The 22,217-nt window shown below is 52.7% G+C and overlaps 1 protein-coding gene across 3 annotated transcripts in view; it reads right to left on the bottom strand.

Annotated features, from left to right (window-relative positions):
- ZFHX3 (zinc finger homeobox 3) overlaps positions 1-22,217 on the bottom strand; it is a 257,518-nt gene that overhangs the window by 94,448 nt on the left and 140,853 nt on the right. For all 3 annotated transcript variants that reach the window (XM_066349959.1, XM_066349961.1, XM_066349960.1), the window contains exon 4: positions 6,479-6,710. In XM_066349959.1, the coding sequence (XP_066206056.1) occupies positions 6,479-6,710 (232 nt within the window). The remainder of the gene's footprint in view (positions 1-6,478; positions 6,711-22,217) is intronic.

Raw genomic sequence — 22,217 nt, 5'->3', positions numbered from 1 at the left:
AGAGTTTATGCAGAGAGAAGGAGATGGGGAACAGAGGTGAATAGGCTGGTAAGGTAGAAACCTTTGATTCTATGAAACTCAGATAAGTCAGTGGCTTGCTTTGGGAGCCCTGAATAGAAAGGGAAGTGTTTTCCCACTGTGTGTATTTCTTGCCCACCGGGTACAAGCTAGGATTAAAGGTAATGGCCCACCAGTTCTTGGCTTTGTTGTTTCATTACTGCCTGTCCGAATCAATGCGAACCTGCATGGGCCAGGCGGCTGTGATGGTGGCCGTGGCTACCGGCTTTACAAAAATAAAATGAGAAAGTAAAAAAAATAAATACATTTTCTCATACTCAAGATGTATAAACAGAACTCCCTAAAACTTGGTTCAAAAAAAAAAAAAAATGACCCATCCAGCAAAGCCGGCACCTGTTTCAGTCAAGGCCAGCACATGGCGAGCTGCCTCTGCCTCCTCAACCCCAGGAATTCACCACCTTGAGCACCAGAGAGATGTCACAGAGGGGGATGCCGCCTTCGGCTCCAAGCAAAATGTTCTCCTAAGCTGGGATGGAATGAGCGTGCCCTCTGTAAGCCGTGTCCTCACCCAGGCGCCTCGAATGTCTGGGCTGGTAGATGACCCCGTGTGTCCACGCCAAGAGCAGAGAGGTAGACGTCAGCTGTGTCCCTCGACTCAGAAGGCCTTATACGCAATAGGTGCTCAAGAAAGACTCCTTACATTCCGTCTGTGCAAAGTTTTGAAATCTGTGCCTACACGAAAGAAGACAAGTAGCTGAGTCGAGGGCGAGAGAGGAAGCAGCGGAGGAGAGCAGGCAGGCCGCGGGCAGTGCCGCCAGCCAGGGGCCTCCTGCCTTCTCGAAGCCCAGGGCACTGACAGGATGAAACGAGCTACAGTCTCACCCTGGAGCCAGAAACGCCTTTTTAATAAAGGGAAGCTGGTCCTACACATGCCTCACCTCTGAGAACTTTCAAGAGCTGCTGGTCAACCAAGTAAATAAACAGCAGGTGCCAGTAACTGGCAGAGGGCACCCAGGGTGTTGGCCCCCAGGAGGCTTTCCCTACCTGGGCCTGTGCATGGGGGCGAGGTGAAAGACCACCTCCCAACAGAGTCAAGTCCGCTTGGTGTTGGAGAAAATACAGGAGAGACAATAATCAAATGACCGGGATGCCAAAAAAAAGTTGGGGTGGGTAAACCTCATCTGGTTGGGCAACTCCCTGTTCTCCGAGGTGTGTATTTTCTTTTATCCTTTTTTTTTTTTTTTTTTGTATGACAGAGACAGAGAGAAACAGAGAGAGGGACAGATACAGACAGGCAGGAAGAGAAAGAGATGAGAAGCATCAATTCTTCGTTGCGGCTCTTTAGTCTCCTTAGTTGGTTCATTTGTTCATTGACTGCTTTCTCATATGTGCCTTGACCAGGGAGCTACAGCAGAGCGAGTGACCCCTTGCTCAAGCCAACGACCTTGGGCTCAAGGTAGCAAACCTTGGGCTTCAAGCCAGCGACCTTTGGGCTCAAGCCAGCGACCACGGGATCATGTCTATGATCCCAGGCTTAAGCCAGCAACCCCGCACTCAAGCTGGTGAGCCCGTGCTCAAGCTGGCGATGTTGGGGCTTCGAACCTGGGTCTTCCGCATCCCAGTCCGATGTTCTATCCACTGTGCCACTGCCTGGTCAGGCCCGAGATGTGTATTTTCAAAATGGGGGGGGGGGTGGTGTGTGTGTGTGTGTGTGTGTGTGTGTGTGTGTGTCTCACTAGATAGAGACAGTATAATGCATGGCTCAGCCTGACCACTGAAGTAACAGTACAGCTTGCCCACAAGCAGGACCAGGATGGGGAGGCAGCCTAATTATGAGCACATTGCTGGCAGCCAAGCCTTAGCCCTGTGGTGCAGGTCGGACCAAGATGTTGTACATTACATCTGGCCATGAAGACTCCCGAGGAGTCACGTGGCTGGCGGCAGGTGTGCATCCTGGCCACGACCAGTTCTGAAGGGCAGAGGGGCCCTTCGCAAGTTCTCCTCCTCCACATTGTCACGTTCATCCCGGCTGGCAGGCTCGGTGGAGCGCCGGCCTCACTGGAAAGCATGCTGGCTCACGCTGACCAGAATTTGAAAAGATAACGTTTTTGTCATCACAGGGAAGAACCTATCCTACAGTTCACTCCACCAGCCTCAGCAAGGGAAGTCCTCATGCCTGTGGAGGGGAGAGCAGACCGGGGCACGCAAGTTCTTTCTGACGGCTTCTGTGTAAAACTTCCTGGCATGTGAACAAGACTCGAAGAAAGGAAAAAGAAAAGGAAGGAAAGGAGAAACACTGTCCTTTAACCGGATGACACCAGCACACCACATCAAAGGCTGTAAACAGCACAACCTTTAATACCACGCAGCTTCGAGGCAGAACAGGCAGGGCGCCCCAAGGTGCCCCAAGAGACTACCGTACGCTACAGGAGTCTGTCCTAGTGGAAGATCAGGGCGCTGACCCTTATGCTCAGAGTAGAAAACGAGGGATATTTCATTGTCTGTGGTGACAAAATTTGAAGCTGATGACCGTCAATGTCTTAATTCTACCATGTCCACCACAACCATCCCTTTTCTTGAAGACATTCTTTCAAGAAGTTTCTAAGAACCCTTCCCTTGGGGGAGGGGGTGACGAGGATATATTTTAAGATGGGTTTTCTTAAAGGGATATCCAAAACAGTGTCAAGTTACTGTTAATGTCAACATGACTATTACCTAATAATTTGTCCCTTTTTGTCATTAGTGCAGATTATAAATTTGTCCCGAGTGGGCCCTGGCCAGTTGGCTCAGTGGTAGAGCGTCAGCCTGGCGTGCAGGAGTCCTGGGTTCGATTCCTGGCCAGGGAACACAGGAGAAGCGCCCATCTGCTTCTCCACCCCTCCCCCTCTCCTTCCTCTCTGTCTCTCTCTTCCCCTCCCGCAGCCAAGGCTCCATTGGAGCAAAGTTGGCCCGGGTGCTGAGGATGGCTCCATGGCCTCTGCCTCAGGTGCTAGAATGGCTCTGGTTGCAACAGAGCAACGCCCCAGATGGGCAGAGCATCGCCCCCTGGTGGGCATGCTGGGTGGATCCCGGTCAGGTGCATGCGGGAGTCTGTCTGACTGCCTCCCCGTTTCCAACTTCAGAAAAAATACCCCTCCCCCCAAAAAAATTGTCCAGAGCGTATGAGAGGGAGGGGGGTACATGGTGGTGTGGGGGTGGGGTAGGGGGGCGAGCAGAGGGCAAAAACATGACTTCAGGCCAAAGACAATACGAAAGGATTCTGAAATACAGAGAGGAAGTCTATCATCTAGACCAGTGGTCCCCAACCTTTTTTGGGCCATGGCCGGTTTAATGTCAGAAAATATTTTCACGGACCGGCCTTTAGGGTGGGACGGATAAATGTATCACATGACCGAGACAAGCGTCAAGAGTGAGTCTTAGATGGATGTAACAGAGGGAATCTGGTCATTTTTTAAAAATAAAACATCGTTCAGACTTAAATATAAATAAAACGGAAATAATGTAAGTTATTTATTCTTTCTCTGCGGACCAGTACCAAATGGCCCACAGACCGGTACCAGTCTGCGGCCCAGGGATTGGGGACCAGTGATCTAGACTAAAGTTGCTCATACACTTCGGGGGGGAAAAAATCCCTGATCCGCATTACATGAGAGGGACCCAGAAGGCAGTGGGGTAAGAAAGCAATCCCAGAGCGGACTACGTAAATAGAAGTATCACATTATAAAACAGGGGACTGTTTGTTCCAGTCCACGGACCCCGGGTGAAACGGCAGCTGTACACTATTTAGTTTGGGGCACCTCATTAATAAAAAGGGGATTCTGAGCCGAGTGAAAGAAAGAAGTGAGCGGGGAAGGGGCCGGCTTTTAAAGGAAGATTAAAACAATGACGTATGCAGAGCTGGCCCCCCAAAAAAACAAAAAACCCCACCACAAAACGTGGAAGTAAATAGGCCTGCATGTTATCGGTGGAGGAAGGAGAATCCTATGAAATGACTCAACAGTGGGATAATGGGGTGGGGCAAGAGCACACCAAAGCCACACATCCCCGTGGGGAACGGGACTCCACAGCCAGATGGCACAATGGTCTCCTCCAGTGTTCGGGTACTGGGACCCGTCGCATGCTCCTGGGAGCGTCCCCACCCAGAGGGGTGAGTCAGACACGAGGCAGACCCCACGGGTTAAAGCCTCTGGACTTGAGCCAGAAGAGGCACCGGAAAAACACAAGGGAAGGGATAGTCTTGTCGTGACCTGGAGATGACAAAAACGGTCCTGGTACCCAACAGCACTCTCCTGACAAAACGATTCCTCCTGACTCAGGACGGCTGGCCCTTCCACCGTGAACGAGGAGACACGCTCCACCGTGGGCACAGCCTCTCACACAAGAGGCAAGTCTGACGTGTGGAGAAGGGAGCAGAGTTAGAGCCCGGTGGCGGGACAGGAGCCGGGGCAGAGAGAGGGACCGGCCGGGGCCCGGGAGGGGTGCCCCCAGGAGGAAACGAGGCTCACAGCAGAACTGACACGGCAGAGCCTTCAGACACCGGGCCTTGCCTACTCTGGGGAGGACTAGCCATGAATCAATCACAGGTACCTAGAAAACCGGGGGAAACAGAGAGTTGTTGTACAAGAAGGTACATGAAAATTAGATTGGTATTTATAGACTTAGAATAATGAAAACACTGAATATCAATCAAACCGCCAAATTATTATTTAATCACAGTGGAAGAAGATGGAGGGAGGAGAAGACTGAGCGTGGAGGGGAGGGGCCTGGGGAGTGCGGGGAGTGAGAGAGGGGTGGGGCACGGTGCGTGGGGGCAGCGTGTGCACGAGTGTGCGTGAGTGTGTGCGGCTGCGCATGTGTGCGGCGTCTGTGGAGGTCTGTGGGTGTGCAGTGTGTGAGCGGTACAAGTGCGAGGACTTACAGACAGGCCTACCAGGGACATCGTCAGCTTCAAGAGTAGGAAGCCACGAGATGTCTTAAACTTAAAATAAATTAATTAATTAAAATAAAAATGAGAAGTAGTAATAGAAGCATGCTAATCAATACGGAAGCAATGGAAGGACAACTGACCCTGGAAAGCCACTCCTCTGGGGGGTGGGGCAGGCGAGGGTCATACCAGTTCTCAAAAGGTATTGAGACCATTTTTTGCCCTTAAAAGCTATAAAAATGTGAAATTTGATACCATGAAGATTAAAAACCCCACACAGCCGCGAGGGCTCGGGGGCTCAAGGGCTCACTGGCCGAGAGGTGTCACAGGCGACGGAGGGGTGAGGAATGGCTCTGAGTGTCCAGCTTGACCAGCTCGTTCAACAGCGTGCCCTGGGGACAGAGAAGTCTGCAGAAGGAAATCGTGAGCTCGGCGGCTATGCGGTGGCACCAACGAGAGAGGACACCTGGCAACGCCAGGAGATCAGAGCTTCAAGGGGCTAGGAGCTAAGGGCCAGGGCCTAATGCCCGGTGACACTGGCCCTTGGCCGAGGACGGCCAAGAGAGGCAGGAGGACCAGAGGGAAACACCCAGAAGCCCAGGGAAGGGGGCTTCGGGCAGGGGGGCCGAGCCACCGTTTCAAAGACCACAGAAAGAAAAGTGAGGTCCAGCAGGTAGCCCCTGGGTTGGGTAAATCCAAGGTCAATGGTGACCTCTCCAGGGTGGCTGGATGACGGAGGAAACAGGCTACGTACGTCAGCATGCGGCGTAAAGTGGAGGTGACCAATACAGACTGTCCTTTCAAGAGTCAGTCTTGAAGGTTCTACAGGAGACAGAGAGCGGGACCCAGGCTTAAGGAAGAGCTTTTGGGTCACCATTTTTCCAGAGGCAAGTGACTGTCCTGTGCTTCCAAGTTGAGGGAAAGGGACTGGGAGGCCGGACAAAGAGGAGAGAGGTGCGTCTGCCGAGCGCGGCCGCAGCAGGGGAGAGAGTCGGGGAGCGGAGGAAGGGGGTGCAGGAGACGCTGGCTGCGGGGGACATGACAGGAGGGAGGCAGAAGCCAGACAGGTCCCCTCGGGAAGGTCCCGACTCTGAAATAACAGGCAGCACCGGGCCACAGAACAACTGGAGTCACTTTCAAATACGCTAAGCACTTGTTTTGATCCTACCTGAAGTTACTTCTTACAGACCAGACAGGAGGCCACAAACGGCCCGTTCTTAACACTGAACAAGACACAACGTAGCAGCCCTTGAACCAACAGACTGAATCTGGAGTCTACACTAGAGGAATCTGGGTGGGGACGGACATCCGTGGGCCGGCTCACTGGGCGGTGCCCGGATACCCGCAGGGAAGTGCCGCCACCAAGTTCCTCTAACATAAAGCGACAGTCCACGCGTGTTCCTTCCAGAACATCACGGTCAGCGGTGGACACGAGAGGGCCAGCAGCACCAAACCAACCAAAGCCCCCCAGGAGGCGTCGCCGAGGTCAAGACCTGGAGCCCACGCCGGGCCTCCCGGGATGGCGAGACCACTCACCCGGCTCCGTGGAGGGGCACCGGCGGATGGTGAAGATCTGGCCCAGGTCCTCGTCCTCCTCCGGGAGGCCCTTCTGCAGCCGCTGCAGCTTCCGCAGGCTCTCGCTGCGCTGGTGCTTCATGGAGCGCACGTGCTGGATGAGGTTCAGCTTGGCCCTGGTGGAGTAGCTGCACAGGACGCAGTGGTAGTAGCAGCCCTCGCCCTCCACGCCGCTCTCGTGCTGCTGCAGGTGCTGCGGGGACAGAGGAGAAGACACAGGCCGGGGTGAGCGCTCGGCTGCAGCCCCCGCAGGTCCCTCAGACAGACACAGGCCGGGGTGAGCGCTCGGCTGCAGCCCCCGCAGGTCCCTCAGACAGACACAGGCCGGGGTGAGCGCTCGGCTGCAGCCCCCCGAAGGTCCCTCAGACAGACACAGGCCAGGGTGAGCGCTCGGCTGCAGCCCCCGCAGGTCCCTCAGAGCGGGGCTTTTTAAACCTTTTGACTCCCTGGGGAACCGGTAAAAAAGTGAATTATTTCGGGGGCCGCTAAGGCAGAAATCACCCAGAGCCTAAGTAGTAGATTCGACCAAGATCATTGGGTCTATCATCTTCACAGGGACATCGGGGTGGTTAACTCTTTTCTGGCGGACCCGGCGGTTGAAAAATGCTGCCTTAGAGGGTTCATTCGGTGTCCCCCCCCAAGGTTCCCTTCTCCGGCAGCTCTCTGTGGACAAGCAGCAAGCTGACCACCGTTCCCATGTCCCCCCGAGTGTCCCCTCCCCTATGGCTTTCCACAGGGCTGAAAACGCTGACGGATTGGGCCCTTCCCATGATACCGGTTCTCCTGGCATGGTAATGAAAGGTTCCCCTTCCATTCCGCGAAGCGTCCTGCCTTATCGAGCTCAGGGCTCAGCGAGCCACAGCCTGCAGGCCAAACCCAACCTGCCGACTGTGTTTTTGTAAATAAAGTTTTAATGGAACGCAGCCACATACGTGACACGAATTATCTACAGCGGCTTTCAAAACACCACAGGTTGACTAACTGCAACAAAAACGATCTGGCTCTTGACAAAAAGAAGTCAGCCAAACCCTGCATTAGGTGAGCCTATATGGTTGCCCGGCCTGTAGAGAATCCTGCCTCGTTCAGGAACCCAGAGCCAAGGATGACAACCCAAGTTTTTGTATTTAGAACTACAGCCTATTAAGAGAACCCCAAAATTAAGTGATCCCCTGGATATTAAAAAAAAAATAACAGAAAACTAAATTTCTCCTAAGTTCCCTGTCCACATCTCAAGGTCAGCTGGCTTCATGCACACACGGTCAAAACTCCACTCCGTGTTGTGTCTGTGCAGATACAGTACTGATTCCAGAACCCAGGAGCCCGGCGCTGGCAGGAAGCAGGAACAAATAGGATTAAAGTTAGGGTGCAAGAACAGGAGGGGTCATGGGAACCATTAGGCAGAGAAGGCAAAAAGTTTGACAAAATTGACAAACTTTTCACTCCTCTTTGAGAATATGAAAAAAGCTATGGACCCTTTTTACGGACAGGGGACAGACATGCTCTTAGTACAGAAAAACCATCTCCTTCATTTCAAACGGCCCCTGGGGGGGGGGGGTTCTGTTGGCTGCACGTAAAGCCGGGGACACAATTTCAAAAAGCTCAGGTGACTGACCCAGGATGCCCGGGCTAATCCATGGAAGACAGGACTAGAAGCTGACTCTCAGAATCCTTTTGAAGGAGGAATTTCAGATACTGTGTTTGACAGGTTCCCGTTATCCTGTCCTCCTCTCTCTCTCTCTCTCCGCCCCCACCCCGCCTCCAGCCCCAGAGCGCAGCCAGCTGCTGCACAGAGCCCACAGCGAAGCCTCCCGGTGCTGCACGCTGGTCCTCTCCTCCCTGACCTGCAGACATTCTGCTCAGGGCCCACAACACCCTGCTAACTGTTTCTGGTCCTGCCTGGATATGTTTCTCGTCGGGACTATAATCAAAGACCCTGAGACAGCAGAGCAACTAGAATGCCCTGCACTGTGCCCAATACTGAAAATACCAGCACGGCCCAACGAGCACTTCCTACCAAATGACACGGCTCCGAAGGCTCCTCTGGTCACATGCACACAACCAACGTTCACAGAAAAGGTGTGAAAATTCAGGAAGCCCGTTTGCACCTTAGTGGAAGAGGAGGTAGGAATGCCCTGAGCAGGGGCTGTAGAAAATACCACTGTGGGGAGAGGAGGGAGGCTGCGGCCCTCTGTCGTGGATGCCAGCTCCACTAGTCCCCAGGTAGGAGTGTCAAGGGCGCTGGAGGCACCAACAGAGAGAACCCCCTTTCCCACAGAACGGGTGGGTTAACACAGTCGAGCGCAGAGCCGTGGAACTTCCTCGTATCTCTACCGGTAACGGCTGTCCTAGAGCCATTCCACAACCAGAAGGAGCTTACGAGAACTAGGGAGCTCAATGTTAACTGCTAAAGAAATCACAACTTACAATAAAAAAACGACTTTTCTTGGTTTATTATCTTCGATGTGCCTCCTCTGAGACCAGGCTCCCCGCAGAGAATTCCAGGAGGAGGAACGGCAGTAAAGCGATGCATTCTGGGGCGACCACCCTCCCTCCTCCCAGAAGAAAGGTCTGCTGTGCTAGGTGTGGAGGGGAGAGATGAGCATGTCCACCTGCATTCTACATGACCGTCTGTCTACCGGGCGCCTCAAAAGCCAGAAAGGAACCCGGGGTGTTCCTGGGAGCAAGTGTTGGCCTGCGACTGAGGAGCAGGAAACCTGTACAGGAGCCAGGAACTGCTGTCCTCGGTCGCCAAGAATTGCATTTATCAACGCTTCAACAAAAACCAACTGGATCACAGATCACTGGGGAAATAACCATGGAATCCAAAGCCGTCAGTTCTACTGAGGGATTGTGGTGGCGTCATAAACAATGAAGTCAGAGCAAGACTCATCGGCCACGCCCCCCGCTGCCCACGAGACTGGCAATAAGGCACTGACCCGGAAACACAAACGTGTGACATGATGGGAGGGTTCTTTTTGAAACAGCCCTGGTTTCCGACCTCAGGGCCAGAAGAGAGGATGTCATGTTCAAAAACAGAAAAGCATGGACGGTTGAGATGTCATGTCTTTTGTCCTAAAACTCATGGGCTGCTGGGTGACAGCACTGTATAAATCCTAATCAAAATCAATAATATCATATTGGGGACTCTGCTTTAAAAATGACTGATGCCAAAACCACTCTACACTCGATCCCATGGTGGGGAAGAATACTCCCTTGCGCCAGGAGGAATGCTTTGTTGTGACACTTGAGAGCCATTTGGGAAGGGAAATGGGCACGCACCGCAAGTGGTGGAGAACAGAATAAGAAGAAGCAAGGCAGACAGCCGTGGCCTCTACCACTGATCCTATCTAGGGGGGGTGCATTTAGGGTCCTCTCGGAGACATGCACAAAAGCTTCATTCAAAATTCCAAGCTTGCTTTTTGCACTTCCAGTTTATTCTCCAAGTCGCACACGTGCACGCACACACACCTGCTTATAAAAGTGACATCCAAACCCGAACTTCCACTCACACCCCGAGTCTCCTGATGTCGCCTTGCTCGGGGCAGATCCTGTTCTCACCAAATTCTGTAAGTTCTCACTCGGTATTTCTCAGGCTGTACACAACCTGATGCAAACAGGGACCCAAAGCTAGCAGCAGGGTCCTGACCTCTGTAACTTTCTCCACACCATCTGGTCATTTCCCAGGCCACGAGGAGGTCAACGCCCTGACCCTGTTGGCCAGATGCCCTCTCCTTCTCACGCAGCCCTGGCCCCACCCCCAGAATCCCACCCTTGGAAGCGGCCTAATAAGGCGCAGCAGGAGGGGGTGTGGCTGGAGAGGCCGAGGAGGACTCCACCGGGGCAAAGCCTCTCAGCCGAGGACATGCTCTCCCTGCAGAAAAGATGTTTTCATTTGGAGAAAGAGGGAGAATAATTTGTTCCTGACCCAGCTAATTAGAATACCCTCAATTGGGATCACGATGTATTTAATTAAATTCACTGTAATATATGAAGAATCCACCAAGGCACAAATCCCGGCGGAGCCTCAATAAAGGAACTGCCTGCTTTCTAAGTTCTCGTTCTTCTCGCCGTGCAGGAAATGTTTCTCCGGCGCACGTCCTCGACGCCCAGCCCTCTCATCCTCTTGTCACAGAGCTCTCTCCTCCTCGGGGAGGGGGACCCAGGTTATGTTCTCCTCTTTCCATTTTTTTTTTTTTTACTCTGTATTCAAGATTCCTAGCTGCTCACCTCTGTCAGGGCGGGGGCATAGTTTATAAAGAAAACAATCGACAACTTCAACTGCAGACAGTGCGCCGTAAGGTGTGCGTGCCACCCTGGACCCAAAGGACAATGGCTGCTGCACCCACTGCGCGGGGCTGGGTCTCGTGTTGATTCTCAGCATCTACAACACATCAGACAGTGTGCACACACACGCACACACACACACACACACAGAGGCAGACTCTGCCTTACCCTCGGGGCCTAACCTGCAGATGGTTAAAGCAGTGACAATGGGGACTTGGAGGACACGCCAAGGGATATGAGGGGGGGCATCGTTTTAGCTGGAATACCAGGGTGAGAATCTACCAGCTGGACCAGTCATAAAACACCAGCTCGCTCAAGAAAAGTTGGCATCAAATTAAAAATGGAACTGCCTTGGCCCTGGCCAGCTGGCTCAGTGGTAGAGCGTCGGCCTGGCGTGCAGGAGTCCTGGGTTCGATTCCTGGCCAGGGCACATAGGAGAAGTGCCCATCTGCTTCTCCACCCTTCCCCCTCTCCTTCCTCTCTGTCTCTCTCTTCCCCTCCCGCAGCCAAGGCTCCATTGGAGCAAAAGATGGCCCGGGTGCTGGGGATGGCTCCTTGGCCTCTGCCCCAGGCGCTAGAGTGGCTCTGGTCGCGGCAGAGCGACGCCCCGGAAGGGCAGAGCATCGCCCCCTGGTGGACAGAGCGTCGCCCCTGGTGGGCGTGCTGGGTGGATCCCGGTTGGGCGCATGCGGGAGTCTGTCTGACTGTCTCTCCCTGTTTCCAGCTTCAGAAAAATACAAAAAAAAAAAAAAAAAAAAATGGAACTGCCTTATGGCCCAGAGATTCCACTTCTGGGGCTATACCCAGAGAAAACCAAAACACTAATTCAAAAGACTATGTGCACCCCTAGCTTCACTGCAGCGTTATGTACAGTAACCACGACTTGGAAGCAGCCCAAGTGACTAGATTAAAAAACAAAAACAAAAGAACTGTGGTACATTTACTCAATGGAATACTACTTGGCTATAAAAAAAAAAGAGGGAAATCTTATCTTTTGAGGCAGGATGGATGGACTTGGAGATTACTACACTATGTGAAATAAGCCAGTCAGAGAAAGACAAGTACCACAGGATTTCACTCACGTACAGAATCTATTGAACAAAGTAAACTAACAAAGTAGAAACAGACTTACAGAACAGACTGGCAGCTGTCAGAGTGGATGGGAGCGGCAGGGCTGAGTGAAAAAGGTGAAGGGATTCATCAAAGGAAAACAACTCCTCGACACAGACAACAGTCTAGTGGTCACCAGAGGGAAAGAGGGTTCGGAGGAGGGAGAGAGAGGGGCAGAGGGGGGTCAGTGGTGAGGGAAGGAGATCGACTTGGGGTGGTGAGCACACAATACAATATACAGACGATGGATTATAAAGCTGTACACCTGAAACCTCTATAATTTTACTAACCAAGGCCACCCCAAAAAGTTCCAAGAAAAATTTTTTAAAGTTGGCGTCTACAGTGAACTCACACGAGGAAGCATGACCAGCTCTTATAGAGGTAGTAAATCGGGAAAGGTAGATCAACTTGGCTCAAGGACAGTGGCCACTGAGGGGCACCCCAACTCACAGAGCCCCCCCCCAGCCTCTCCCTACAACCTGCAGTCAGCCTACGGGGTTCCTCGGTCCCCCCACTCTCACTGGCTGGTGCGCAGAGCGCCTGCTGAACGCTGGGTTATGCGAACCGCCAAGGTACAGTCCTTTCCACTGAAAGGCAGTTCTACGCTCGGCAATAGATTTACTTTCTGAAAGCTTAGAGGAGTACACGGACCAACAAGCAGGGAACAAGTATCCAGTTGAACTCATAAATGGAAGCATAAAAAAGAGCTCAATAATCTCCAACTTCTCCAAAGCACCATCGGACAGCAGAGAGAACAGACGGTCCTCATCGCCAGCCACGAGGAACTTGATTTACACAATTAGGTGGTCAGCACCTTGTGCTGGAGGAGACCAGAGACCCTTTCCTGCACCTCTTTCTGAGCTTGGTTAGAGCTATTTTCAAAAATGCCGGTCCCATCTCGGCTTAGCTGAAAGGTGACACTCCTTTGCTCCTGACACGGAAACAGCCAACGTCCCCGTGCCTTCCCGTGGGATCTGCTTCCGGGGAAGATGCTCAGAAAAGAACAGCCCTCACTGCCGTCAAGGGCGCCTCCGACAACGAACCTCGCACGGAGAGCCGAGAACAAAAAGCAAATTAATAATTTTAAAAAAGAAAGGAAAGGAGGGAGGAAAGGCCAGCCTCGCTACTTTGTGGGGCTCTACACCCCATTAATATGTTTGGCTCGTGCACCCTGGCCAATGCCTGAAAGTCAAAGAGACGAAAAAAGAGGGCTCTTGTTAGAATAATTCATCACGAAAATCAAAAAAATGTGTTCCTGTTCCTTGTTTCCCAGGAAAACTAACCAACTTCTGTCAGAGAACATTGATTTCTATAAATCTGGAGGGGCCGCAGCTCCCTCCCTCCTCCCCAACAATAGGAAACTTCTAACATCTGGTTCTTCATGCATGGAATGTAAAATATTGATCAGGGTTTGTCAGAACCTCCTCTATAAAGCAGAAATGGACAAAGGACACTCTGACACACACACACACACAGGATTCACAAATGAAACTTCTCTGGGAGTAACACCTGTTAATAACACACGCCCATCCACCACCTCACCACACTCTGCTGTGCACACAGCGTGGTTCCAAGAGCAAACGAAACAGGGAGGTGCTCTGATGGGTGACCCTGCTCCCAGGCTTCTCTCCCAGCAAATGGGCTGTGGCCGGGGGATACCAGACCCCTGGCTTCCAGAGCAGAGCAGAAACACCCTGTCTCGTGGGCTTCCAGATCGGATCCCTGGAGAGAGACCTGCCAGGGCCTGACTTGCATCGAGGCGAGGGCAGGTGGGAGGACCCCCTCGATCCATAAAAAGAAGGTCCCCGGTGGAGGAGGTCACTGCCGCGTGATGCCCCTGGAGGGGAAAACGGCTCACCACAGCATGCCCAAGCCTCCAGCTGCTCCCTGCAGGGCGAGGGCTAGAACCACCTCACCAGCGCTTCCAGCGAGAAGGAATGGAAAGACCAGGGTCAAGAGCAAGTCTGCTAAGTCCCCACATCGTAAGATAAAGGAAGGGAGGAGTGAGCGTTTCACTGAACGTCGTTTCCCATGCTCGGCGTTCACCGCTGAGGAAGCGCCTCTCACACTTACTCTCGCTACCGCCCCACAAGGTGAGCAGGTTCTGGCTCCTGTCCTTGGGGGAACCCAAAGCTCAGGTCCCGTGACTCCCCCAAAGTCTCACGGAGCGTGGAGGAGACAGGACTGGGACTTGATGCCCAGTCCCCAGCAGTCAGGCTACACTGTGCTGACCGCAGGGGATTCTGGGACACAAGACTCCCCAGATCCAGCCATTCGCCTTGAATACCAAAAAAAAAAAAAAAAAGGAATGGTCTCAGGTGTAACGCAACCAGGCACGGGGGTGGTGAACTTCTTCATCAGGGAATGAATGCGTTAGAAAGTTTTTAATTTTTTTAATCAGAGGTCGCGTTACAGTTCCAAATTTAATGTCGCATGTCTTCGAAAGGCTTCTGGAAGGTCAACCTAAATATATATGTATTATCTGTTTAATGCTGGCTCTCCACCCACTCCTGGCCTCATCCTCGGCAAATACTAATTTAGTCCTACCTCACGGTAGGAGCCCTGCAGATGCCCAAAGATGTCAGCCCCAAGCCTGATTAACAAGAGAAAGGGAAAGGAAACACAGTACGTCCCCTCAGATCCGTCCATCCGCGGGGCTCTGCCCTAGTTCCCGGTTTCTAGGCCGGGCTCCTGAGGCTCCGTCCGGATCAGGCCGGGATTGTCGCTCCCCCGGACCCAGCTCCCAGGCTGAAGCGGAGACTTCCCAGCCCTGCGTCTTCTCCCTCACCTGAGTGACACCTCCCTACGGACGCCAAAGTCCCAATGGGAGTGTTCCCTGGAGAGAAGTAGAAAGAATTCTAGCAGGAAGAGGAGCAGCCTAAGTCTGTATCTGCCGTGGCTTTGAATCTCTTCTAGAAGACTCCCAGGAAGGGCTCTTGTGGAATGCGGATGCCTTCGCGGAACCGGTCTCCGATTCCGTTAGGCAAACTCCAGAAGGGAGCGGAAGCTCATCGAGCATGGAGGGGTTCTCCCTAACGAAGAGGCCCGTCGGCGCATGGGGTCACAAGCAAAATGGTGGCTGACTTCTGTGACAGTCAAAGAAGCATCTACTGAGGAGGCTGGGAAACCGAGGGAGGCGTGTGGGTGCATAAAACCAAGTGGGGCCCACAAGGCTCACAGCAACGAGACTGCCCCCCAGAAATGACCTAAAGCTCCTCGGACCAGAAGTTCCCCACCTTCGGTACCACAGGATAGTGACAACAGTGGCTGTCCCCATTCGGTAAGACGCACTTCTTCCCTAGCCCCGCCTCCCGGTTCTCCCAGCGGTCAGCCCCACACCGAAGGAAAGGCCACCGCACACAGGCCGCTCCGGCTTGTCCTCACCAACGCCACGTCAACCTGCTGCCAGCAGGGGTGGCTCTGGGCACTCTGGACGCAGACAGCCCGGTGGGAAACCCTCCCTCTGGCTCTCACTCACGGTGCTACCCTAGGCCAGTTACAGTCACTGTTGGGCCTCCGTCTCCTCGTCCGCAATACTGACAACGACAGAGCCTCTTCAGAGCACCACGGGGAAGATTCCGCAAGATAATTCTTCTAAGGTGCTTATTACAGTGCCAGGTACACTCCTAGCCTTTATATATAATAACTTAGGTTCTTATTACTATCATTATTGCTCAAATTAGTTAAATTCTAAAATGTGCGATGGAAAGAAACATCTAGTCAACTTACCCATGTCCTTCCTTATAACCATTCTCCTGTTCCCCAGACCCAGAGAGGCATCCTGGTTAACAGGAGAGAAACTGTGACCTCTAGAAACTACGACATGGACAGGATACTGAGCGCACACTGGGCCGACTTCTAAGGGTGTTTATATTTTAAATCACTTGTCCAAGGGTCATGCCCCGGGATGCCAGCAGAGCCTGGATCCACACCACCAGCCCACGCCCCTCCCATAACGCCCTATCAGTTTACTCAATTTCTTTGCCCATCAAGGCGCCAACGTAATGAAAATCGAGGTCTGTGTTCTTTATCACACCTGCCAACATCCTGGGGGAAGGTCCAGGAAAAGGAGGAAAACTCGGTTGAAATGGTTGGCAGACACCGCCCCGGTTCCCCCAAACCCACAGTGAAGTACTTGCATATTTGTACCTCTAATCCCATGACAGTCAACGCAGCAGAATAAAACACCCGCCTGGTGGTCAGAACAGGTGCGTCACCTCATCTGTAAGACAGAGATGTTGATACATGCCCTGTCTTCCTCGGAGGCAATTTAAAAAACCACATGAGAAAACATACGCGAAAATCCTTTCGAAGATGTGAGGGACTGCCCAAATATTTGGCACAGTCACCATCTTCCTCCCTTGAAACCAGATATTTGCCTCCTCATTTCCGATTGGCCGGTGCAACACCACGGGCTTGGTGAAGGATGCAGACGGTGTTCCAACTCAGTGGTTCTCTAACTTGAGTGGAGCCTCAGAAGCACCTGGGGGGGGGGGGGGTTGCCACGGATTGTTGGGCTCCCTAAGGGTTGCCACGGATTGTTGGGCACCCTGGGGGGGGTTGTCACGGATTGTTGGGCTCCCTAAGGGTTGCCACGGATTGTTGGGCACCCTTGGGGGGGGGTTGCCACGGATTGTTGGGCTGGGGGTGGGGCCTGACCACGTGCATCTCTAACCATCACCCAGGTGATGCAACCACACTAACAACTGCTGCTCTGGCTTGGACGGCGACTCCACGGGACAGCGATCCAACTCAGAATACGAGGAAATATAAGAGGGAAGATCTCCGGGGCCTAAAATCTCTGCACCCATCCTTATTCCCCCAGAGTATTCCCAACTCAATAACACACTGCACCGGATAACTCACGCAATGCCCGGCTTGCAAAAATTCACCTGCTTAACGAAAAAGTCCCACGGAAGCAGCTGCGCGCGACTGGTCCACACACACCAGGTACCTCACAGACATCAGAACTGGCTCCGTTCATCTTCCCCGCCCCTCTCACACCTGCAGTCTAGCCCTTCCCGGGGCTGTCACTGAAAGCACGTACGTCCCTCTCTCCACAGCGAGGCGTAAGGCACCCCTTTTTCCTCGGGAGCTCTGCACCCCGCTGAGCGCGCCTGTCCAGCTGGCTTGCTGGAAGCGGGCCCGTGGCAGCGTGGAAAACCAAACACGAGGAAAAGATGATGATCTTTAAAATTCCCCCCCTGCTCCTGAGCTTCCCGGTTGTTGCCGCTGAGAGCATGAAGCCGGTGCTCAAACCTCCCATGATGTGCTGACAAACACCCTCATCACCTTCGTTTGGAGAGGGGACACTGTCAGCCGGGCCGGGGGGGGGGGGGGGCAGACAGGGAGCAGTGAGCATGCGAACGGTTGACTTCTTCTTTCGAAGAGGTGCTTTTCTTCGGTATCGTTTCCCCCCCTTAGAAGAGGAAGTGGGAAAAGTGACGAGGCAGGGGAGAAGACGTCCCTCTCGACAAATCCGCCGGCGGTGCTCATTCTGGCGGCTGAGACGCTTTTCGCTATTTCTCCTTAAATTCCATGGATCTGGCTGGAAGTTGAAGGGGAGGGTTACACCTGTGCGAGTGGGACAAGGGACCCAGAGAGTGAAAAGAGAGAGAAGTTTCTGAGGAAGCAGAGCGGAGCCCACGTCGCGGCCGGGAGGCGGCTGGCGGACGGCCACGTGGCGACAGGGGGTGCAGTTTGGCGAACGATGACACGGCTGGTTTCCCTGCCCCGCTTTCGGGCTCCCCCCTTAAATAACCCAGACAAACACCCGGTGGACGGGGTTCTGCTCTCCTTCCCCCCCCTTCTTAAGTCTCATTAAAAGCCGATATTGTTCGGCCTCAAGATGGAGAGCTCAGCATGGATTTTACTGAACGTTAAATCAACCAGCAAGCGTAGCCAGCAAACTCTGTGGCACTTTAACTTTAAATAATGCAATAATTATTGAATTTCCTTTTTATAACTGAAGTGCTGGAATGTAAACAATGGGGCTGTAATTGCAGGAAGGGGGGATCAATAGAGGCAATCGTTCTCAGCCATGTTAATTGTAAATACAATTGCTCCAAGATGTCAGCCTTGTTCTTCTTGCTCCCAGAATCATCCTAACGGATGACAGAGTCCAACTTTCCCATTACAGCTGTTCGTTCCTTTAAGAGGTTCTCAATCAGATCTGATCAATCTGTCAAGGTAATGCATGGAGTAAGTAAGACTCTTCCAAACACAGGCTCCCAATCAATAGCCTGGACCAGCTTAATGAGGTGGGGCTAAGGCCCAGGGGGAGGTAACAGCCCCCAGCTTGCGCCTCAGTTTGGAAGGCTGGCTTCCTCGCATGGCCCTGATAAACAGATCAGCCTTTAATGAGGACATTAGTTATGCATGCTTCAGCAAGCAGCAAGGCACCCGTCCCTAGGGACAGACGGACAGAAAACAAAATAGATTAACAGAAAACAATATGGTGCCAAATTAGGTCTAACTGAAAACTTTTCCCTCCTTCTCTTGCTTTCCTTAATTGTCCAGCACAGTGGAGGACATCAATTAATCATTCCAATAGGCTGGAGCTCAGAGACCGGAGCACCGCTGGGCTGCAGGGTCTCCGGGTGTCTGCTGGCCTCCCCCGGGGGGGCTGTCATGGTCTACGAACGTCCTCATCTCCTCAACACCATTTCCAGATCTCAAGGCAGGGTGGGGGCGTCTCTCACAGAAGGGTCCCAGTGCCAACCAGCAGGACAGAATGAAGACAAGGCTGAATCTTGACGTCTAACAGCCAGACCAGGGGACCAGGGACCAAAGACAGATGAGTACAAAACTGCCACTCCCAACAGCTGACGTCCGTTTCTGAGATCAGGGCCTGGTCTTGAGAACGGCTGCTCCCTCACAGACAAGGAGCTGGAAGGTCAGGACTCTACGGGGTCCCGTTTCACACGGCCCCGCACCGTCGTAAGCTGCCCAGACATTGCAGGAGTGTGAAGTCTCTCAGGAAGCCATGGGTGCTCCACGGGCTTCTGCAGAGCCGGCTCCCTCCCTCCGAGGCCACTGTGCAGCTTCTCTCCCGCCCCTGCTGTAGAAGGTTGGGGAGACCACCCACCGGGAAGTCCCCGAGAAAGCGCTCCACTGGAGGAAGGTTCCTGTCCCCAGGGCATGCACGGCTTAGAGCACGGGTTCTCGAGGTGGGGCCCCTGGACCCACAGCATCAGCACTCCCCAGGAGCCCCTTCAGCCATAGCTGCACCCACAGGAACTCCAGGGTAGAGGCCAGCGATCTGGGTTTTAACAAGCTCTCCAAGCAACTCGGATGCAAGCCCCTTTGATGACCACCGTCTCAGAAGGTGAGTTGGCAAGTCTGTCCTTTCTGGATCAGGAACAGCTCGGTGCCCAAGAACTATCTGGAAACCTCGACATTTCACTGTAGGTCTGGATCAAAGCCTACCGCCCACCTGCTCCAGAATGCAAGGCCTCTGGGAAAACGAAGCCGAATGAATGAGGCCTGTGTGCAAACTCCACCTTACAAGTTGGAAAAGCTCAGGGCGTGGGTCGCGCCACTCAATTTTAAAAGCTAACAGTCTCGGGCTGTGAATGAATTAAATGAGAATGGCTGGGTCATTTCAGAGGTATCGAGGTGAGGAGAACCAAAGATAATATATATACAGCGAGAGAAACGAGGTCTCTCCTGTGCAAAAGCCCGGTTCTCAGGACTGCAACTCCCAGGCTCCCCCGCTGCCTCCTCTGGGTCCGGAGCCCACCTGTGGCAGCTTCCATACCTTACTGATCTCACTATGTCACAAGCCATGCCGGGAACGGCACTGCACAGGCTGGGAGACCAACCTGTCTCTTTCCAGCCCAGCAGAGCTCTTGAGCCATAAAAGGCACTAAAAAATTGTTGGCTGAAAGTCTGAATAAGCGATGAAAATCCTACGATGCTTCGTTGTTACTCTTAGTCTTGAACTTGCTGTCCAAGACCTACCTAATCTACTTAAACTCCCTTCCTCCATTTCAGACTCCAACCCGCCACTCCATTCCACACCCCACATAAAGTCAGACTCCTGGCACTTCCTGCGGTACCCACCAACCCTGATCTTTGTGGTCTTGGTGTCTTTCCTGCTGGGAAACCCTCCTGAATACCCTTCTCCACCTGCTGAAATGCTCACTGCATAAGTCGCAGGGCAGATCGATGGCACCCTCGCCCAGACGTCCTTCCCCATCACACCTGAGCCGCAGCTGTCTCCCGGCCTCGGGGTCCCCATCCATGCCCACCACCAGGATTTCCTTTGAGCGTATGCTTCACGTGACTTCCACACGGGGCTCTACATTCCTTCAGGACCAAGACAGGAATTTGGGACTGAGAGAATAAGTACATTTGCTAATATTTATTGCTTGTTTAAATAAAATTTTAAGGCAGGATATAATTACTATAAATAGCTGTACTTAGGGACTTCATTTTTTTTTTTTTTTTAAGCACATGGATCCCCAAAGTGCTTCTCTTTCTACCTCTGAATCCACCAAAATATCCCTGCAGCCAGAGCAAAACTTAGCCGGTCACTGGCACGAATCTTTCCGTTTCGTCTACATCCTCGATGTGTTCACAGAGGTTCAACATCACTATGCTCTTTTACGAGAGCTCTTGTACTATGAAACCAACAAATTTCAGCTGCAAGTCTTGGGGATCCTGAGAATATCTAGAACAGTGGTTCTCAGCCTTTCTAATGCCGTGACCCCGCAATACAGTTCATGTTGCGGTGACCCCAAACCAAAATATAATTTTGGTGGCTACTTCATAACTGTAATTTTGCTACAGTTATGATTCGGAATGTAAATACCTGATATGCATTATGTATTTTCCGATGGCTTTAGGCGACCCGCCAGGGTCGCAACCCACAGGTTGAGAACCGCTGCTCTAGAACATACTAGAACATATGGAAGACCACAAAAGACAGGGACAGAAAACAGGTGTCAGAAACGCCCCTCAGGGGAGGTGACTCCAGCCGTCAGAACTCCAAGGACAAGTTCACAGAGTCTACCACACCTTTACAGAAACTATTTAGTACACATTTTGAGTTCTAAACATAAAATGTCTGCAAGAGTGAATGGAGTGGTGTGGCAGCGCTCGGCCATGTGACAGGTGGTGGCTGGCTGGGCACTCACAGACATGCAGCTGAGCAGCTGGATGGTCCCCAGGCTTGAACGGGACTTTCTAACACACGAGCACGCGCACACACCCCTTTATTTTCTTCCCTAACCTCCTGTCCTCCTGCAAGACTGATGTTGCTGAGAATGGCTGCGGTCTAGACCCTAAGGAACTGGTTACGTCGCTCACTGTCATCAATCTTCAAACACTGGGATCTGTGAGGAAGGGGACCATTCCCCACACGGGCTCAGAGGCAAAAGCCTAGCTGATCTCCTTCCCTTTCCGGTGTATGCCCAGACTCCGGACTCCCCAGCCTTCCGCCTGACTGGCCAGCCCTCCCAGAGACTTCTAAGCCAGTTGGTTCAGAGATGCCAACTCCCCACCCTGCTCCCCAGCTCCCAGGGGAATGTGGCTGCAAGGCCAGTCAGTGAGACATTTCTTTAAAACCTATTTTTAAGCAGAAAACTGCAGGGAGGCGTTTCACCAGCCGGTCCACACTGAGCAAGACACCCTCTCCTTATAGCCAACAAGCTCCTTCTGCTCCAGACACCCTCTCCTTATAGCCAACAAGCTCCTTCTGCTCCAGACACCCTCTATAGTCAACAAGCTCCTTCTGCTCCAGCAGGACCAGGACCTGGCGGTGAGACGGAAAGAACCTGCAACAGAAGATCTGCTGCCTGTTGACAAAACCCGCCGGAGAGCCGCGAGGCCTGTTCTCCAGTGAGATCCCAGGACCAGAAAGCTGCAGCTGGAAAACTGGCAACTGGGAATTTTTCTTTAAGCAAAATGGTGGGGTTTAGAGGCACCCGGGGAAAGACAGTGTCAGCCGAGGAGGAGGCACTAGCTCAAGGGCACCAGGATGCTAACAGCCGGCGTCATACCGGTTAGTAGCTAAAACGCCACTGGTGCACGGTGACATCCGGACACAGCGGGGCTACAGCATTAGATGCGGCCACTCACTCAACCACCACCCCGACTGGCAGGGGACGTCTTTTTGGAGTCTCAAGTCCAGGAGCCTGCTCTGTGTTCGTATAAAGTTTCGATACATTTTTAATCGGTATTGTAAAGGCTTATTTCTTAAAATACAAAATTTTCAATGACCTGTCGTTCCCTCCCCCGCCCCCCTTGCGGTAACACTAATATTTTTATAGTGGTCTTTCTTCCCGCATTGGATTCGTTCATT

The sequence above is a fragment of the Saccopteryx leptura genome, chromosome 9 (assembly GCF_036850995.1).
Source record: "Saccopteryx leptura isolate mSacLep1 chromosome 9, mSacLep1_pri_phased_curated, whole genome shotgun sequence".
Classification (NCBI taxonomy): Eukaryota; Metazoa; Chordata; class Mammalia; order Chiroptera; family Emballonuridae; genus Saccopteryx; species Saccopteryx leptura.
This window is presented reverse-complemented; position numbering and strand designations above follow the sequence as displayed.